Source organism: Microcaecilia unicolor, chromosome 4 (assembly GCF_901765095.1).
Source record: "Microcaecilia unicolor chromosome 4, aMicUni1.1, whole genome shotgun sequence".
Taxonomy (NCBI): domain Eukaryota; kingdom Metazoa; phylum Chordata; class Amphibia; order Gymnophiona; family Siphonopidae; genus Microcaecilia; species Microcaecilia unicolor.
The window spans coordinates 176364884-176386461 of NC_044034.1; the positions used below are offsets into that span (position 1 = coordinate 176364884).

Consider the following 21578-nt stretch of genomic DNA (forward strand, 5'->3'; position numbering starts at 1 on the left):
GTCCCCAGATGGTTGTATGTCCTACAAATCTTACAGTTGTACTTGAAGCGGGAAGATGAAAAAGCACTGAATACTCTGGTCCAGGGGTTTCTTTGGCGAGGCAAGAAAGACCACCTTCCCATGGCAACACTTTGTATTCCTGTAGAATATGGTGGCTTGGGACTGCTGAATATAAGATATTTAAATGTAGCCAGTGGTATGAGACATATTAATAACTGGTTTAGAGGTACGCAGGACTTCTCGGATACCTCATTGGGGCTTGATCTCACTATGGGAGCGCATTTTAGTAACTATCTGCACTCATCTGGGAAAACTATCCCATACATCCTAAAAAGTTCATGGATTATGAAATCGGCTGTGGCGGTTTGGAAGTGGATTTGCAGATTACATCAGATGTCGGCAAGGGTGACGCCATTTCTGTCAATCTGCGGAAATATAGCTTTCGTTCCCGGACAAATGTACTTGGTATTCCGTAAGTGGAAGAGTCTGGGGATGGAGTATTTACTACAAGTGGTTACCAGAGAAGGACATATAAAATCCTTTGTGGATCTTCAGGTAGAGTTTGGCCTGCTGAGTGGGGAGCGGTTTTACTATGCTCAGTTGAAGCACTATGTGGCATCATTGCCGTGGAAGTCACTTGCAGAGGATGTCCAGGAAGAACTATCATTAGCATTTTCTTTGGAGGCTCAATAGAGGGTGCCGCTAGTCTTCCATCATCGCCACATAAGAGACTCTGTTGCTGACTTGGACTTTATGAGATTGTCGCATTTGTGGAAGGAAGATCTTGGCATAGACATTACAGCAGCACAAATTAAATCCCATGTTCTCTCGATCAGAAGAGTAACCTATCATTCAGCTCATTGGGAATTACAATATAAGTTTGTCCTTCGGTTGCATATACCCCCTAGAAGAGCATTCTACATGGGACTTTCTCCATGGGGGGGAATGTCCGAAATGTGGGGCAGATGGCGCGACCTTGGGACATATGTTTTGGTTATGCAAGAAATCAGAGAACTTTTGGAAAGAGATTGTGAAATATGTTAACACAATTTGGCGCCAAGGTTGGTCCTATAGTCCAACACTCTTATTTGGGCAGCCGGTACTGGGGCAACCCTTGGCCAGTGGCTTTACTCTGTTTGTCATACGGTCTATCATTGCCGGCAAGCAAGTGATACTGACGGAGTGGCTCTCTGCCAGGCTGCCTTTGTTTCAGCAGTGGCAGGTGTGGATGTTGACAATGCTGCGCATAGAGAGAATGGAAATTTTGGATGTTCAATACAAGGGTTTGTTTGTTTTTGGGAAGGTAGTGGGAGGATTGGGGGTATGATGGTTGGTTGGTAAAAGAGTTATAAAGCTGAAGTTTATGTTATGAATACTGGTGATGTTCTAAATAAAAATGATTTAAACATAAAATTAAATGGAAGTAGAATTAATCTCTCTTTTCATTGGGGCACACGGAATCACATCTTCATCTGTTTTGTAGAAGTTTAGTTTTTAAATACACAAATGGATTATTCTGTTTTGAACATCTTTCAGGGGCAAATGGTTTTATAAGTCAAAATACAAATAAATATTTTGTTTCATGCAGATCTCTGTGTTAAACTGGTGTATTTTGTAATAGGAGAATCCTAAGGGGAGGGGGGACCTGGGGAGGTTGGGAGGGTAGGGGAAAGGGAGGGGGGACCGGTAGGGGGATGGGAAGGGTGAAAAGAGAATTTACCCTAATCGGAATATGTTTTATTCCATACAATAAGGTGATTATGTTCTAATGCTGTTTTGTACACTCATGTAATTAATAAAAAAGATTGAAACATAAACATAAATGGGCTATAAGACCCTAATGCAGCCCTTTGGTTTTCTTATGCTGACTTGTACTGTGTCAAAATTGAAAACTCTTCTCTCTATCTGGTCGATAATAAAAGGAACACCATCCACCCAAAAAAAAAATCGGCACCAAAAAAACCACTTAAACGGTATTCTATAAGCTGCACCTAAAGTTTGGTACTGTTTATAGAATGCACGCTTAAATGGAGAGTCATGTGTAAATTTAGACATGGTTGTTTTTACCAGTGGAACATGCCCGCAACTAAACATGCATGGAGCACATGTTATTCTGTAAGTACGCATGTAACTCAACACCATGCCCCTGTTCCACCCCGAAAGACCCATGACCCTCTCATTTCCGCTCCCCCTTCTTTGAAACAAATGTAATTTGTAGGCGCGTAACTTAATCAGCTTATAATTGACATTGATCAATCATTGGTGTTGATTGGCACAGTTATGCCTGTAATGGCCTTTAAATAATATTCTATAAATTATGCACACAAAATCTATTGCACACAACTGTGAATTTGGGAAGGGCATAGGCGGGTCAGTGGATTCCCTGTCAGTAGTGTGTGCAATTAATAATATATTAGCATTTATGCAAATAACTGCCTACAGTTGAGCATGAGCAGTCACCCCAGCCATTGAACTAGCATAAGTGCTCATGCCTATAGTTAGGCATGTAAATGCAGACTAACACTAGTGTTCTATAAGGGCAATTGCACATGCAATCACAGCACCTAACTTTAGGCATCCTTGTGAGAATTAATGTGTGTGTAAAGATGGCATTGGCCAGTTTGGCTTCTAGATATGAATATTGCATCATGCATAGCCCACTAACTTCTGGAGGCCGTATCTTGCTAAGGATGAAAAAGAATTGAAGCGGTGCAAAGAAGAGCTATGAGAATGGTATGGGATTTGCGTAACAAGATGTATGAGGAGAGACTTGCTGACCTGAACATGTATACCCTGGAGGAAAGGAGAAACAGGGGTGATATGATACAGACGTTCAAATATTTGAAAGGTATTAATCCACAAATGAACCTTTTCCGAAGATGGGAAGGCGGTAGAACTAGAGGGCATGAAATGAGATTGAAGGGGGGCAGACTCAAGAAAAATGTCAGGAAGTATTTTTTCACGGAGAGACTGGTGGATGCTTGGAATGCCCTCCCACGGGAGGTGGTGGAGAGGAAAATGGTAACGGAATTCAAACATGCGTGTGATAAACATAAAGGAATCCTGTTCCGAGGGAATGGATCCTCAGAAGCTTAGCTGAGATTGGGTGGCAGAGCCGGTGGTGGGAGGCGGGGGCTGGTGGTTGGGAGGCGGGGATAGTGCTGGGCAGACTTATACGGTCTGTGCCCTGAAAATGACAGATACAAATCAAGGTAAGATACACAAAAAGTAGCACATATGAGTTTATCTTGTTGGGCAGACTGGATGGACCATGCAGGTCTTTTTCTGCCGTCATCTACTATGTTACTATGTTACTGAGCCAGGAGTAAATGCCAGTGAACAAGAATCTGTGTAGGAAATTCAAAGTTCATTTCATTCTGTATCTTTTAAAAAGTTAAGCTTCTTTGGGTTTTGTTTATATTTGGCAGCGTCTGGAGGAATACTGGATGATATATGTTTGTGAGCTGATGTCCTAATAGATTACAACTGGAGTCTTCTGGAATGTAAAAAAATATTCCAGTGCCTAAGCAATTAGCTCAAGGATTTTTTCCATTGTTCTGTAAGACAAGGATGTCTTTAAAGTGGGCTGCAAAATATTTTGCATTGATGTTTGTAATAAGCATGCTAGCGCTGTAAATGGGCCACGAGTTTCAGACGTAGAGTACTCAGCAATATGTAAACATCTTGTTAAATAATGATGATCTCTGACCTTCCTTGTTATTAATGTTTGATTGCATTTTGCCTTCCTTTAGTCATGTTACGTTGTTAATATACTTAACAATTCAATTAAAAAATAGCCTTTATAAAATAAAAATACTTTGGATGTGCAACATCGTGTCACAGCTGGTGTAGTTTAAGGTTTGGACCGAGCCATTGAGAATGAAGCCCTGCTGTGAAATAGAAGTGAAAAGGCATCTTGGCATCCCAATCATTTCCTTGGGAGAAGATTACAGCCCCGAGTATGTTGAACTTTATTGCCATGGGCCTCATGACAGTATTCTGAAACATGCATGGCATTTCAGCTAAAGAAACTCAGATGTTCTGAGACACAAGGGGGAGGAGGGATTGGCATTCTTGTCTCCATTAGTGCCTGCATAGTAAGATCCAAAAATAATCATTCCTTTACTCACTGTAAGCAAAATCTCTAAATTATTTATGGAATGGCTAGTAAATAGCATAACTCTCTTATTTATGGTGGCCTCTGAAAACAAGGTCCTGTTGTATGACTTTTGCATGAACAGTAGTTTGTGGCACCATCATACAGACTGGCTTTATTCAGTGTTGCTTAACAGTTACTGAAAACTGGTATTGCTCTATCTTGTCAACCCATCTTTCATCTCAAAAGAACAATTGCAACATTGATTGATCTATTCCAGTGTTTCCCAAGTCATGAATTTGCATGAAAGAGATTTGCATACAATGGAGGCCATGTATACAAATCAATCTCATGCATATATTCATTGTGGATATCCTGAAAACCTGACTGGCAAGGGGGTACGCCAGGACTGACTTGGGAAATGCTGATCTGTCCTGTTTGCTGAAGAATTCCCATTTTAAAAAACATTTAGCATGTTAGATTTATGGCATAACTAATTGGTTTGCTAGTCTGTGAATCTGCTTATGAAATTTCAGTATCTCTTTAAACCATTCTGAGCTTAAAGCGTAAACCTCATCGAATAATGGGAATGGTAACATGGACATCCTTATTTGATGAGTTGACAGAAATATTGGGTTTTGGGGTTTTCATTGGTCTATGTTTTGCTGGGTACCTCTCACCTTTTTATTGCTTTGCATTGCACATAAGGTGATTTTTATTTATTTTCAAAAGAAAAACAAGAAAATCTTTGTCATTGGTCGTGAACACTGATTGCTTTGCTCCAGACACATGCAAGTGGAAGAATGGAAGAATCAGATTCCCAGTGAGAGTATGGAAAGATAAGAGGCTACAGGGACAGCAGCAGTCCAAAATGGCAAAGGGAAGGACCATTTGATTGTGTATACATGATCTTTGATATAGTTAGTGCTTAAAGTGAAAATGCATTTTAAAAAAAACTAATTTCTATTAGCCAGCTTTCCCAAAAAACACATTTGAAAATTATACTCTGTGTATACCCATAATAAATTATTTTAGGGGACACCAGGAGCGTTTTGTGTTTTTTGTTTTAATTTCAGATCCATGTATATGCATAGACTGTGTCCCAGAAAGTAGGCTACTTTAGTACTGGGAGGAACTTCTTCTTGTATTTAACATCTTTAGGTATTATGTACTTCAGTATGCAAATTCATTGTTATAGGGTCTCATTTTCTAAGCTGTTAGCTGTTGAGGACATTACCAGCATTTTGTCATACTGTTAGGAGAAAATTTCCTTACCATGCACTAACTGCAAGGCAAATAAAGCAATGCAGTTAGCTTTATCTTTCTTGAGGTGGCGTTAACTGCATTGCATTCTTTGCTTCATTAACAGTTAGTGCAGTTTAGTGAAGGTTCTCACTGAACATTAACTGTCAGTGCATGGTAATTCCTACATTAACAGCAAACAAAGCATAGTAGGTCAGCCCCTGTACACTTTTGCACTATGGTGATTCTTAATCATTTCAACCGCAACCCTCCAGGTTTTGAAAGGAAAGTTTAATTGATGGAAACAGTGACTGACCCTGAAATAATGTGGATTTACAATGAATGTCCTTTGTAATAGGTTGAGGTGAAGCTTTATGGTTTCTTAGGTCTATGCCAAGAGCAGTAACATTCTGGTTTATGGGAGACATTCTCCACAGATATCCACTCTGTTAGGTTTATTTACACAAAACAAAACCAGAAAGGGTAAATAAAATGTGCAAAGAATATGAAAGAAAACAAAAGCATAAGTCCTAGTTTTATCCCTGCTGTAGAAGATTGGGATTTTGTATGGGTTGATCAAAGTATGGTGGTGGGATCTTAGGTGGGGATATTGTCCTATATTAAAGCATTTTCTTTGTTTTAGGGTTAGGGTAAAAGTAGTATCCATTTGGAGATGTTGAATGTATTGTTTATGTGTAATGAGAAGGGGCTTGATATTCTGGAACAGTAGGTGGTGTTATTGCTAGTTGAGCATAATTACAGTTTACTATAATGCATCTTGTGGTCTTATGATAAAAAAAGCAGACAATAAAATGCTATAAATAAACTAGCCTAGATCCATGTAAAAACAGTAAACCCTCAAAAGAGCTGTGCAATCAGTAACAGTCTATGAAAAATCTCAAAGGGGTTGGAGGAGTGTTTCAGCATTCTCTGGTTTACTTTCTCTGGACTTAACTACCTTCCTCTAATTAAGAGGGGACAGTGGCTCAATGGGTGTGCTGAGTCATGAGGGAACACCCTAGGAGCCATCTGCTATGCACCCAAGGACTGGATTTTCATAAGAACATAAGTATTGCCATTCTGGGACAGACCGAAGGTCCATCAAGCCCAGTATCCTGTTTCCAACAGGGCCAATCCAGTTCACAAGTACCTGGCAAGATCCCAAAACAGTGCAATATATTTTATGCTGCTTATCCTAGAAAAAAGCAGTGGATTTTCCTCAAGTCCACCTTAATAATGGCTTATGGACTCTTTTTTTTTAGGAAGCTATCTAAAACTTTTTAAAACCCTGCTAAGTTAACTGCTTTTATCACAGGGACTGTCCTTCTATGTTAAATTGTACAGCGCTGCGTAACCCTAGTAGCGCTTTAGAAATGTTAAGTAGTAGTAGTATTCTCTAGCAAAGAATTCAGGAGTTTAAATACATGTTGAGCGAAGAAATATTTTCTCCGATTTGTTTTAAATTTATTACTTTGTAGTTTCATTGCATGCCCCCTAACCCTAGTATTTTTGGAAAGAGTAAACAAGCGAGTCATGTCTACCCATTCCACTCCACTCATTTTATAGACCTCGATTATATCTCCCCTGAGCCGTCTTCTCTCCAAGCTGAAGAGCCCTAGCTGCTTTAGCCTTTCCTCATAGGGTAATCGTCGCCCTTCTCTGTACCTTTTCTAGTTCCACTGTATCTTTCCAACTGGAAATACGCACTCCCTGACCTTGCTGTGAGGGAGAACAACGGGGTAGTGTACTATCTGATTATCTGGGTATTTTGAACAGATTAATTCAAGCATACATGCTGACAAGCTGTCATGTACTTATAAGCATGCTGGTATGTAGGTGGAGCACAGTTTGTAGAGCGGGGACAGAGTTGTGATATATAAAACATGCGAGAACAGGCATTGAGCACATGCACACATTTTTACACCTCCTTCATTACAGGTGTACATTTGTGTGGAAGCATTTGTGTATTGCTGGAGGTCATTTTAGAAAACTATTTATTGGGCATCTTTTTAACATTTCACTTAGGCACCCTATTATAAAATTATCCTCATTGTGGGTCCAAAATTGGGCATGGTGAGAAAGTACACCTGACTCAGTTTCAGCAGAATGAGGAGCCCCTTGTTGGGTTGGACTGCGTACATTCATTGAAGACTTTCAATTAAGTTATATTTATTTGCTGTGTATTTTATGTTTACTTATGTTTCAGACCATTCCTTCCGGTACCATTGTGTTTGTTTTTTGTACTCACGCTGGCTTTGAATGACTCTGTTTGTGGAACTACAAACTCCATGCAGAGTTTTTTTAAATTGCTTTCAAATTATGTCTTTTCTGTGACTTAGCCCTCTCAATAAGAAGGTAAGATGGAGTCCTGAAGTGCTGATTTTTTGTTTTAAGACCTGCTCTATTATTTCAAAGCTCTTGCCTTGCTACTTTGTACTTATATTTGCTGGTGAAAGTGGCAAATAAATCCTCCATTTCCCCATGTCTGAAATCAGTGTTACAGTGGTATTCCATTACCAGAAATGCTTTGGGTCCCTATGCAGACTTCCACATTTGACACTGTTATAAAGTCTATGGTTTCAGCCTCTAGAGGTATGTTTGATACCGCTAAATATATTCCAGTTTTCTGAGATTTTTTTTTCAATGGCTTTTCATGGACCACATTAGGAAGACATAACAAGGTGTCTGGTTTATGAGGTCAAGTAGGAGCCTACTTAGGTGTTATTTTATAAAGACACATGGAGGGGCATAATCGAACAGGGCGCCCAAGTTTTCATGAGGGCGTCCTGGCAGGACGTCCTTGGGAAGGGGCAGGGAAACCCATATTATGGAAACAAGATGGGTGTCCATCTTTTGTTTCGATAATACGGTCGGGGACGCCCAAATCTTAACATTTAGGTCAACCTTAGAGATGGTCGTCCCCGGTTTTCAGCGATAATGGAAACCGAGGATGCCAATCTCAGAAACAACCAAATCCAAGCCATTTGGTTGTGGGAGGAGCCAAAATTCGTAGTGCACTGGTGCTCCTGATATGCCAGGACACCAACCGGGCACCCTAGGGGGCACTGCAGTGGACTTCACAAATTGCTCCCAGGTACATAGCTCCCTTACCTTGGGTGCTGAGCCCACCAAACCCACTCCCCACAACTGTACAACACTACCATAGCCCTTACAGGTGAAGGGGGGCACTTACATGTGGGTACAGTGGGTTTCTGGTGGGTTTTGAAGGGCTCACATTTACCACCACAAGTGTAACAGGTGGGGGGGGGGGGGGTGGGCCTGGGTCCACCTGCCTGAAGTGCACTGCAGTACCCACTAAAACTGCGCCAGAGACCTGCATACTGCTGTCAGGGAGCGGGGTATGGCATTTGAGGCTGGCATAGAGGCTGGCAAAAAATATTTTAAAAGTTGTTTTGAGAATGGGAGGGGGTTAGTGACCACTGGGGGAGTAAGGGGAGGTCATCCCCGATTCCCTCTGGTGGTCATCTGGTCAGTTTGGGCACCTTTTTGAGGCTTGGTCGCAAGAAAAAATGGACCAAGTAAAGTCAGCCAAGTGCTTGTCAGGGACGTCCTTCTTTTTTCCATTATCGGCCAAGGACGCCCATGTGTTAAGTATGCTCCAGTACCGCCTTTGCTACGCTTCCGACATGCCCCCGTGAACTTTGTTCGTCCCCGCGATGGAAAGCAGTTGAGGACGCCCAAAATCGGCTTTCGATTATGCCGATTTGGGCGACCCTGGGAGAAGGACGCCTATCTCCCGATTTGTGTCGAAAGATGGGCGCCATTCTCTTTCAAAAATAAGCCTGATAGTATTTTATACACATATATGTGCCTATCATAAGCAGCAAAAATCTCTCAAGCAGATGTAAATATTCTCACCTGGACTGTGCATGTACATGCATAGATTAACATATTTTACAATCTGTGTGCGTACATGTGAACTCAGCCCATTCTGCACCCAAACTCCACCCTTGTACATGCCTGCCAGCAGAGTACTACTTATCATGTCATGATGCATACGAGTACATTTCCATGTGTAAATAAACATTCCCCCCTAATTCTATAAATGGTGCTTTAAATTGCACACGCACCCAATTTGTGCATGCAATTTGATTGAATAATGAGCTAATTAGCACTGATAATTGGGAGCTAACAATCAATTATCAGTGCTAATTAGTGTATATTTACGTGGCTCCAGAAAGGGGGAATGGCTATAGGAGGGACATGGGCAGATCAGGGCATTCCCACAATTTAAGCATGCTGTTATAGAATATGGGGGATCTTAGGCACAGGGATTTACACCAAGATTTCATTGGTGTAAATGGTTGCACCTAAATGTAGTCACAGTTCCCGGTGCTTAGTGCTATTCTATAAATGACTCCTAACATTGAGCGTTGTTGATAGAATAATGCTAAGCATTATTTTTTTTTGTGCTGATCTTTGGGTGTCATTTACTGACTTTACCCCTTTATGTGTGAAAATAGTTTCTAAAATTACTCTCCTCATTTTCTACGAAGCAGCTGCATTTTCTAAAGTAGAAGATATGTTTAAGATGTCTAACCTCCATATTGAGTTCTAACCTTTAACACAGAATCAATATTAACTGTACCAGTAGAATACTCAGTTTTGATATTCAGCGCTGAATTCATAAAGCTACATGCATAAGTCTGCTCATGGGGAAAGTGCATAAAGTCATGTACCTAACTTTATGCACATAAGTTCAAAGGTAGCATTTTATGAGCACAAATCCCACTGAATGTACTCATAAAAGTTATATGCGTACATTGTCTGCCAGCTTTTTGAATATCTTTTCACTTGTGTTTAAATTTTCAGCTGGGTTTTTTGCAAGTTACAAAGCAGAAATGTAGGATGCCAGATAGGTGCCCAACTGAAAGTTTATCTTGAAATGTACAACTTGAAACATTAAAAATCATTTTCACACATGAATAAAAAGGAAAGTAAGTAAACCTGTTTTGGAAGATATGAAGAGCTTCTCAGAGCTGTATATGTTAGCATGGCATGTGATGCCAAATAATTGTGACAGTGTCCGTATCTCTTTTTTAAAGGATTGTTCAAGTTTAGAAGAATACAATATTGCTGCTCAGTTGCTGCCCTTGACTACAGCATTTTATAGGGTAAGTTCTTTCTTTTTATTTTTTTTTCCTCAATGTTGATGAAAGCTATTTCTGGTTTACAGTTAGTCATTTCTAGATGTTTGGCTTAACCACAGGAAGGGTAACTAACAGCCTCTTTTATTAAACTGCACTAGTGATTCCTGTGCAGCAAATGTGACAGCCTGTGGTGTGCGTTACATTTGCCGGGTTGAGAACTGCTAGCGCGGTTTAATAAAAGAGACCCTAAGAAAACCTACCTAATGAACTATAGGTTCTTATGGGACCCATCCATTGTTGATTATATAATGCCACTACATTTTCTTTCTAGCCTGTGCTCATAGTTTAACATTTAAACAGAAATTGTTTACTGAGGATGTGTTTTTATTTTTATGCTTTCCATTTTCCAACACTAAAGTTATTACTTTAAGCTTTTTCATCTTTACTGCACGCACAAGAGAAACAAATATTTCTATATAGTAAAATCTACCAAAGGTGATGGAGCACCAGAGAGAGATTCTCAATATGGACAGATTGAATGGACCACCTGGTCATCCTCTGATGTAATTTACTGTTTTACTCGGTTAAAATGGTCATCTTTTGGGAAATGGAAATCAAAAACCAAATGAAAAATGAATTTAGTTATTCTGTTGTGTTTCAGTGAAATGAATTAGCTTTAGAGTTTAAAAGTGCTGGGCCCCTATTAGGCTTTAGAAAAACCTTAAGAACATTCCTTATATTATTGGTATACAGTATATAGCGAGTGAAAAGATGTAAGATGAGCTCTTCCAATTTTAGGGTAGTCACTAATTGATGGGGCTTAAGTCTGTACCAGTTATTGATTTTTAGAATTATAGTATGAAATCATTATCTTGATGTACTATGTATTACTAGTAAAAGAGACCTGTTTCCAACAGAAAGGAAACGGGCGCTAGCAAGGTTCCAGGGCCCCCTCCCTCCCTCTCCCCTTAGATCTCCAGGCGCCCCTCACCCACACAACCTCCCTCCCTCCCCCCTTCTCCCCCCGTCTGAATTCCAGGACCCCCCTCCCCACTCCTATTCGAGTTCCAGGCCCCCCCAGAGGTCGAGTTCCGTGACCCCTTTCCGCCCTTCTCTTGTCCCGTGCACCCCTCCCCGCTCTTCTGTTGTCTCAGGACCCCCTTCCCCCTGTTGTCTCAAGACCCCCTCCCCCCTGTCATCTCAGGACCCCCCTCTGTCGTTTCAGGACCCCCTCCCCCCTCTTTCAATTCAGAACCCCCCTTCCCCCCCGCCCCTCCCCTTTGTAAGTGCTGGCTGTTGTTTAAAAGTTTTTACCTAGAGACTATAACTGAACGCACTACTCTCCTGGTAACCTTTGCATTTGAGACTGATCGAAATAATATATTTCGCCTTTACTTCAAATCCAGGGAAGCTCAATTTTTTGGCTCAAAGATACAGATTTTTCCTGACGTCAGCAAATCTACACAAAAAAAAAGGCGAGAATTTTTAGGGCTTAGGCCTCGAACTCTCTCTCTGGGAGGATCATTTAAGTTGAAATTTGCATGCAGATGTCTTGTTTCTTTTGGTAATGTTCATTATGTTTTTTTTGATCCAGAAAAATTGAAGCTCCTATTAGTAAGTAAAGAAAGCAGGGATATTCAACCTTTGGAGGCATCTGTAGGGAGTTGAATCCGTAGGCAAACTTTTGATTCTGTCCTCCTTATGTATTGTAAGAGTGTTTAAACTCTTTTGTTTCTTATGATTATTACCTTGTATCTTGATCGTTTATAGTGGACTAAGTATAAAAGATATATTTTTTGAAAATCCATGGAATATAATGGATGATTCTTTAATCCTTTGGATGTATTTCCTGATTTCTGTACATTTATTATTGTGAATGTATTATTTTGAAATTTAATAAATATAAAATAAAAAAAAAAAAGTTTTTACCTCCTGCTCCTCCGGCAACAGTGAAGCCCTGCATGCACGGAAGCCGCTTCAGATAGACTTTGCTTTCACTTCTGTTTCAGCTGTTCCTGTGGTCCCGCCCACATTTCCTATTTGCGGAAGGGCGGGACCACAGGAACAGCTGAAACAGAAGTGAAAGCAAAGGCAGTGTGAAGCGACGTCCGTGCGTGCTGGACTTCACTGTTGCCGGCGGAGCAGGAGGTAAAACGTTTTACATAACAGCTGGCACTTACGAAGGGCTGGGGCACCCGCACACGTCCTGCTTGCAGTCGGAGGCCACAGAGAGAGAGGGAGGGAGGCAGTGGGCGGAGGAAATCGGAGGGGGGCGTCAAACTCAGATGGGAGTGGGGCTGTCGGACTGGAGCGCGCACGTGGAACTGGGACAGACGGGAGTGGAGGGAGGTAGGGGGTAATGGAACTCGGGGGGCCGAATGTTTACTTACTTCCGGTGGCTTCTGCTGGGTTCCCTTCCCTCTCACTTCCCATTGGTCTGCCCTGTGACGTCATCCCCAAGGTGGACCAATAGGAACTGTGTTACGAACCCAGGCAGCCAGACGGATGTGCAGAGGTCCAAATTATTATATAGGATGATTACTATGTAGCAATGTGAGTCATTTTTATTGTAATTAGAAAAATGAGATGTAGAGATTTTAAATAAATCATTGGTCTCATGTATAATTACATAACTACATATGTACTGCCATACTGGGACAGACCAAAGGTCCATCAAGCCCAGCATCCTGTTTCCACAGTGGCCAATCCAGGTTACAAGTATCTGGCAAGATCCCAAAACAGTACAATACATTTTATGCTGCTTATCCTAGAAATAAGCAGTGAATTTTCCCCAAGTCAATTTTATTTATTTGCAGCATTTGTAGCCCACATTTTCCCACCTATTTGCAGGCTCAATGTGGCTTACATTATGCCGTAATGGCAATCGCCATTCCAGAATGAGAAATACAGAATATTATTACATTTAAAGTACAGAAAATATAAAATAAGTTATAAGAAGTAGATATACAGTTCAATTCAGGCATTAAAGATCAAGGGTAAATGTAAATCATTCAGCAGTAACAATGTGAATAAAGTAAACAGATAAAGAGTTCAATGTTGTCTTGTTTTGGTAAAGTTTTGATGTCTGGTCATTTATGAAGGATCCTTTAGGTAAGTCTCTTTGAACAGGTTAGTCTTTAGTAATTTATGGAAGTCTGTCAAAACGTGCATAGTTTTTATTGCAGTTGGTAGTGCATTCCACAGTTGCGTGCTGATGTAGGAGAAGCTAGATACATAAATTGATTTATATTTAAGTTCTTTGCAACTGGAGTAATGGAGGTTCAAGAAAGTGCGTGATGATCTTTTTGTGTTCCTTGCTGGTAGGTCTATGAGGTCTGACATATATAACGGGGCCTCGCCATGAATAATTTTATAAACCAGGGTACAGGTTTTGAATATAATTCGATCATTTAATGGGAGCCAATGTAATTTTTCTCTGAGGGGTTTGGTGCTTTCGTATTTCGCTTTTCCAAATATGAGTCTAGCTGTAGTGTTTTGGGCAGTTTGGAGTTTTTTAATGATTTGTGCTTTGCATACGGCATAGATGGAATTGCAGTAGTCTAAGTGGCTCAGCACCATTGATTGCACCAGATTGCGGAATACCTCTCTTGGGAAGAAAAGTTTAACTCTTTTGAGTTTCCACATTGCATGAAACATTTTCTTTGTTACATTTTTTGCATGGCTTTCTAGTGTGAGATTTCTATCAATTGTGACTCCCAGAAGTTTCAAGGTGTCTGAAACAGGGAGAGTATGGTTTGGGATATTTATAGTGGTATGCTTAATCTTGTTATATTCTGATGAAAGGATAAGGCACTGTGTTTTTTCTGCGTTAAGCTTTAATTGAATGCATCCGCCCGTGAGTTCATTATTTAGAAGCTGTGATTGATTTTATTAATAATGGCTTACAGACTTGCATGCCCCCCTAGTCCTAGTATTTTTGGAAAGAGTAAACAAGCGAGTCATGTCTACCCATTCCACTCCACTCATTATTTTATAGGCCTCTATCATATCTCTCCTCAGACATCTTTTCTCCAAGCTGAAGAGCCCTAGCCGCTTTAGCCTTTCCTCATAGGGAAATCGTCCCGTCCCCTTTATCATTTTTCTTCACCTTTCTCTGTACCTTTTCTAATTCCAGTATACGTTTTTTAAGCTGCGGTGACCAGAATTGAACACAATATTCGAGGTGCGGTCGCACCATGGAGCAATACAAAGGCATTATAACATCCTCATTTTGTTTTCCATTCCTTTCCTAATAATACCTAACATTCTATTTGCTTTCTTCGCCACCGCTGCCACACATTGAGCAGAGGGTTTCAATATATCATCAACACTGACTCCTAGATTCCTTACCTGGTCGGTGACTCCTAATGTGGAACTTTGCATCACGTAGCTATAGTTCAGGTTCCTGTTTCCCACATGCATCACTTTACACTTGCTCACATTAAACATAATCTGCCATTTGGATGCCCAGTCTCCCAGTCTCGTAAGGTCCTAATGGTTAGTGCAGTGGGCTTGAGCCTAGCGACCTGGGTTCAATTCCCACTGCAGCTCCTTGTGAACTTGGGCAAGTTACTTAACCCTCCATTGCCCCAGGTACAAAAACTGATTGTGAGCCCTCTGGGGACAGAGAAAGTACCTGCATATCGTACTGTGCTGCGTATGTCTAGTAGCACTATAGAAATGATTAGTAGTAGTAATAGTAGTAGTAGTTCACAATCCTCTTGCAATATTTAACAATTTTAAATAACTTTGTGTCATCAGCAAATTTTAATTACCTTACTAGTTACTCCCATCTCTAAATCATTTATAAATATGCTAAAAAGCAGCGATCCCAGCACATACCCCTGGGGAACCCCACTATCTACCCTTTTCCATTGAGAATACTGACCATTTAACCCTACTCTCTGTTTTCTATCTTTTAACCAGTTTTTAATCCACAATAGAACACTACCTCCTATCCCATGACTGTCCAGTTTCCTCTGGAGTCTTTCATGAAGTACTTTGTCTAATGCCGTTTGAAAATCCAGATACATAATATAACGGGCTCACCTTTATCTACATGTTTGTTCACCCCTTCAAAGAAATGTAATAGATTGCTGAGGCAAGATTTTGCCTTCATTAAATCCATTTGGCTTTGTCACATTAATCCATGCTTTTGAATATGCTCTGTAGTTTTGTTCTTTATAATAATCTCTTAGCATTTTGCCCAGCACCAACATCAGGCTCACCAGTCTATAATTTCCCAGATCACCTCTGGAACCTTTTTAAAAAATCGGCATTAAATTGACCACCCTCCAATCTTCCAGTACCATGCTTAGTTTTAAAGATAAATTATATATTACTAACAATAGTTCTGCAAGTTCATTGTTCAATTCTATCAGTAATCTGGGATGAATACCATCCAGTTCAGGTGATTTGCTACTCTTCAATTTGTCAAATTGCGCCATTTCCTTTTCCACATTTATAGAGATTTCATTCAGTTTTTCTGACTCGTCAGCTTTAAATACCCTTTCTGGCATTGGTATCTCTCCCAAATCTTCCTCGGTGAAGACCAAAGCAAAGAATTCATTTAATCTCTCCTCTATGGCTTTGTCTTCCCTTAGTGCCCCTTTTACCCCTCAGTCATCTAGCGGTCCAACTGATTCTTTTGCTAGCTTCTTGCTTTAATATACCTAAAAACATTTTTACTATATGTCTTTGCCTCCAACGCAATATTTATTTCAAAGTCCCTCTTTGCCTTCATTTGACTTGCCATTCCTTATTCCTTATAATAAAGGGGATGGGACGACTTCCCTATGAGGAAAGGCTAAAGCAGCTAGGGCTCTTCAGCTTGGAGAAAAGGCGGCTGAGGGGAGATATGATAGAGGTCTATAAAATAATGAGTGGAGTTGAACGGGTAGATGTGAAGCGTATGTTATTATTTTCAGTCGGACCCTTCTTCCATTTTCTGAAGGATTTTCTTTTAGTTCTAATAGCTTCCTTCACCTCACTTTTTAACCATGCTGGTTGTCATTTGGTCTTCCTTCCTCCTTCCAGGATGGTATTGTTGAACAGCATCCATGCCTGGAGTAAATTTTTGACTTTCACAGCTGCTCCTCTGTTTTGTTTTGTTTTTTCTATTACTCTTCTCATTTTATCATAGTCTCCTTTTTGAAAGTTATATGCTAACATATTGGATTTCCTGTGTATACGGAATCCAGAGCCAATATCAAATCTGATCATATCATGATCACTGTTATCAAGCGGGCCCAGCACCATTGCCTCCTGCACCAGATCATGCACTTCACTAAGGACAAAGTCTAGAATTGTTCCTCCTCTTGTTGGCTCTTGTACCAGCTACTCCATAAAGTCCTTGATTTTTTTCAAGGAATTTTACCTCTCTAGCATGCCCTGATGTTACATTTACCCAGTCAATATCAGAGTAATTGAAATTTCCCATTATTATTGTGGTCCCCAGTTTGTTAGCCTCCCTAATTTCTGATAACATTGTTACATCTGTCTGTTCATCCTGGCTAAGTGGACGGTGGTACACTCCTATCACTATCCTTTTCCTCTTTACACATGGAATTTCAATCCATAAGGTTTCCAACATGTGTTCTGTTTTCTGCAGAATTTTCAATCTATTTGATTCAAGGTCCTTCTTAACACATTATGCTACCCCTCCACTAATTCGATCCACCCTATCACTATGATATAATTTGTACCCAGGTATGACAGTGTCCCACTGGTTATCTTCCTTCCACCAGGTCTCAGGTTATATATAATTTTTCTTTTAGTGCAATATATTCTAACTCTCCCATCTTATTTCTTAGGCTTCTGGCATTGGTATATAGACATTTCAAAACTATGTTTGTTGTTCCTATTTACATCTTGCTCAGCAGTTTGCAGTCTTAATTTGCAATCTTTTGTCAACTTTTTCTTTAAAGACACCTGGTCTACTGTGGTCTCTATTGCAATCTCGCCGTCTGGATACCCTATCTTCCCTGTTTTGGCGATATCTTTGAAAGATACCTTATTCTGAACCATACCCTTTTGAATGACTGTCGGCCTTCCCCTAGGCTCCCCCTTCCTCAGAATGTTGCCCAGTTCCTTACAGATCTAAAACCCTCCTCCCTGTACCATTGCCTCATCCATGCATTGAGACTCCGGAGCTCTGCCTGTCTCTTGGGCCCTGAAGGTTCTGGATTTGAACTTTCTACCTAAAAGCCTAAATTTGGCTTCCAGAACCTCTCTTTCACATTTTCCTATGTCATTGGTACCCACTTATACCAAGACAGCTATCTCCTCCACAGCACTATCTAAAATCCTATCTAGGTGATGCATGATGTCCACCACCTTCGAACCAAGCAGGCAAGTGACCAGGCGATCCTCATGTCCACCAGCCACCCAGCTATCTACGTGCCTAATAAATCACCAGCTTCGACAGCCATCCTAACCCTTCCCTCTTGGGCACAAGCTCTTGGACAGACATCCTCGGTGCAAGAGGATATTGCATCACCTGCTGGGTTGGTCCTGGCTACAGGATTATTTCCAGCTGCACCAGGGTGATGCTGTCCATTGGTCGCCGCATCTCAAAAAAGATATAGTGGAATTAGAAAAGGTGCAGAGAAGGGCGACAAAAATGATAAAGGGGATGGGACGACTTCCCTATGAGGAAAGGCTAAAGCAGCTAGGGCTCTTCAGCTTGGAGAAAAGGTGGCTGAGGGAAGATATGATAGAGGTCTATAAAATAATGAGTGGAGTTGAACAGGTAGATAAGTACATAAGTACATAAGTAATGCCATACTGGGAAAAGACCAAGGGTCCATCGAGCCCAGCATCTTGTCCACGACAGCGGCCAATCCAGGCCAAGGGCACCTGGCAAGCTTCCCAAACGTACAAATATTCTATACATGTTATTCCTGGGATTTTGGATATTTCCAAGTCCATTTAGTAGCGGTTTATGGACTTGGCCTTTAGGAAACCGTCCAACCCCTTTTTAAACTCTGCTAAGCTAACCGCCTTCACCACATTTTCCGGCAATGAATTCCAGAGTTTAATTAAACGTTGGGTGAAGAAACATTTTCTCCGATTTGTTTTAAATTTACTACACTGTAGTTTAATCGCATGCCCCCTAGTCCTAGTATTTTTGGAAAGCGTGAACAGACGCTTCACATCCACCTGTTCCACTCCATTCATTATTTTATATACCTCTATCATGTCTCCCCTCAGCCGTCTCTTCTCCAAGCTGAATAGCCCTAGCCTCCTTAGTCTTTCTTCATAGGGAAGTCGTCCCATCCCCGCTATCATTTTAGTCGCCCTTCGCTGCACCTTTTCCAATTGTACTATATCTTTCTTGAGATGCGGCGACCAGAATTGAACACAATACTCAAGGTGTGGTCGCACCATGGAGCGATACAACGGCATTATAACATCCTCACACCTGTTTTCCATACCTTTCCTAATAATACCCAACATTCTATTTGCTTTCCTAGCCGCAGCAGCACACTGAGCAGAAGGTTTCAGTGTGTTATCGATGACGACATCCAGATCCCTTTCTTGGTCCGTAACTCCTAACGTGGAACCTTGCATGACGTAGCTATAATTCGGGTTCTTTTTTCCCACATGCATCACCTTGCACTTGCTCACATTAAACGTCATCTGCCATTTAGCCGCCCAGTCTCCCAGTCTCGTAAGGTCCTTTTGTAATTTTTCACAATCCTGTCGCGAGTTAACGACTTTGAATAACTTTGTGTCATCAGCAAATTTAATTACCTCGCTAGTTACTCCCATCTCTAAATCATTTATAAATATATTAAAAAGCAGTGGTCCTAGCACAGACCCCTGAGGAACCCCACTAACTACCCTTCTCCATTGTGAATACTGCCCATTTAACCCCACTCTCTGTTTCCTATCCTTCAACCAGTTTTTAATCCACAATAGGACATTTCCTCCTATCCCATGACCCTCCAATTTCCTCTGTAGCCTTTCATGAGGTACCTTGTCAAACACCTTTTGAAAATCCAGATACACAATATCAGCCGGCTCCCCTTTGTCCACATGTTTGTTTACTCCTTCAAAGAATTGAAGTAAATTGGTCAGGCAAGATTTCCCCACACAAAAGCCGTGTTGACTCGGTCTCAGTAATCCATGTCCTCGGATGTGCTCTGTAATTTTGTTTTTAATAATAGCCTCTACCATTTTCCCCGGCACCGACGTCAGACTCACCGGTCTATAATTTCCTGGATCTCCCCTGGAGCCTTTTTTAAAAATGGGCGTTACATTGGCCACTCTCCAATCTTCCGGTACCACGCTCGATTTTAAGGATAAGTTGCATATCACTAGCAGTAGCTCCGCAAGCTCATTCTAGGATGAATACCATCCGGTCCAGGAGATTTGCTACTCTTCAGTTTGCCGAACTGCCCCATTACGTCCTCCAGGTTTACCGTGAAGTCAGTAAGTTTCTCCGACTCGTCCGCTTGAAATACCATTTCCGACACCGGTATCCCACCCAAATCTTCCTCGGTGAAGACCGAAGCAAAGAATTCATTCAGTCTCTCCGCTATGTCTTTGTCTTCCTTGATCGCCCCTTTTACCCCTCGGTCATCCAGCGGCCCAACCGATTCTTTTGCTGGCTTCCTGCTTTTAATATACCGAAAAAAGTTTTTACTATGTTTTTTTTGCCTCTAATGCTATCTTTTTTTCATAATCCCTCTTGGCCTTCTTTATCTGTGCCTTGCATTTGCTTTGACACTCCTTATGCTGCTTTTTGTTATTTTCAGACGGTTCCTTCTTCCATTTTCTGAAGGCGTTTCTTTTAGCCCTAATAGTTTCCTTCACCTCACTTTTCAACCAGGCCGGCTGTCTTTTGGAGTTCCGTCTTTCTTTTCTAATTCACGGAATATGTATAGCCTGGGCCTCCAGGATGGTATTTTTGAACAGCGTCCACGCCTGTTGTACAGTTTTTACTCTCTCAGTTGCCCCCTAAGTTTTTTTTTTACCGTTCTTCTCATTTTATCATAGTCTCCTTTTTTAAAGTTAAACGCTAACGTATTTCACTTTCTGTGTACAGTTACTTCAAGGTCGATATCAAAACTGATCATATTATGGTCACTGTTATCAAGCGGGCCCAGTACCATAACGTCCCTCACCAGATCATGCGCTCCACTAAGGACCAAGTCTAGAATTTTTCCTTCTCTCGTCGGCTCCTGCACCAGTTGCTCCATAAAGCTGTCCTTGATTTCATCAAGGAATTGTATCTCTGTAGCGTGTCCCGATGTTACATTTACCTAGTCTATATTTGGATAATTAAAGTCACCCATTATTATCACATTGCCCATTTTGTTCGCGTCTCTGATTTCTTTTGTCATTTCTGTGTCTACCTGCTCATCCTGGCGAGGCAGACGGTAGTACACTCCTATCACCGTTTTTTTTTCCCTTTTATACATGGAATTTCAACCCACAATGATTCAAAGGTGTGATTTGTGTCCTGCTGAATTTGTAATCTATCTGAGTCAAGGCTCTCGTTAATATACAATGCAACCCCTCCACCAGTCCGGTCCACCCTATCACTACGATATACTTTGTACCCGGATATGAAGCGTATGTTAACGCTTTCCAAAAATACTAGGACTAGGGGGCATGCGATGAAGCTACAATGTAGTAAAGTTAAAACGAATCGGCAGTGGCGTACCAAGGGGGGGCGGTGGGGGCGGTCCGCCCCAGGTGCCAGTGGGTGGGGGGTGCTCCGCTCCCGCCGCCTCCCGTGGCCGTTCCCGCGGCGCCGCACATTTAAAAAACCGGCGAAGCAGCGCCTCGTGCCCTGCTTGTAAAAAAAAAAATCAAATCTCCTTCCTTCTCCTCCTCGTCTTGACGTCTTGACGTCGACTCGGGCCTTCCAATCAATTTGATTGGAAGGCCCGAGTCGACGTCAAGACGAGGAGAAGGAAGGAGATTTGATTTTTTTTTTACAAGCAGGGCACGAGGTGCTGCCTGCGATGCTGCTTCGCCGGTTTTAACGGGACTGAGGTGGGGAAGGAGAGGGGCGAAAGGGACTCGGGTGGGGGTGTTCAGAGGGGAGAAGGGGACTGGGGTGGGGGTCTCAGACAGGGGAGGGGAGAAGGGGACTGGGGTGGGGATCTCAGAGGGGA

At 41.5% G+C, this 21578-nt stretch overlaps 1 protein-coding gene across 3 annotated transcripts in view; it reads left to right on the plus strand.

The window, feature by feature from the left end:
• The window catches only part of SBF2 (SET binding factor 2), a 919918-nt gene that overhangs the window by 657678 nt on the left and 240662 nt on the right, over positions 1–21578 (plus strand). For all 3 annotated transcript variants that reach the window (XM_030200990.1, XM_030200991.1, XM_030200992.1), the window contains exon 17: positions 10405–10473. In XM_030200990.1, coding sequence (XP_030056850.1) covers positions 10405–10473 — 69 coding nt within the window. The remainder of the gene's footprint in view (positions 1–10404; positions 10474–21578) is intronic.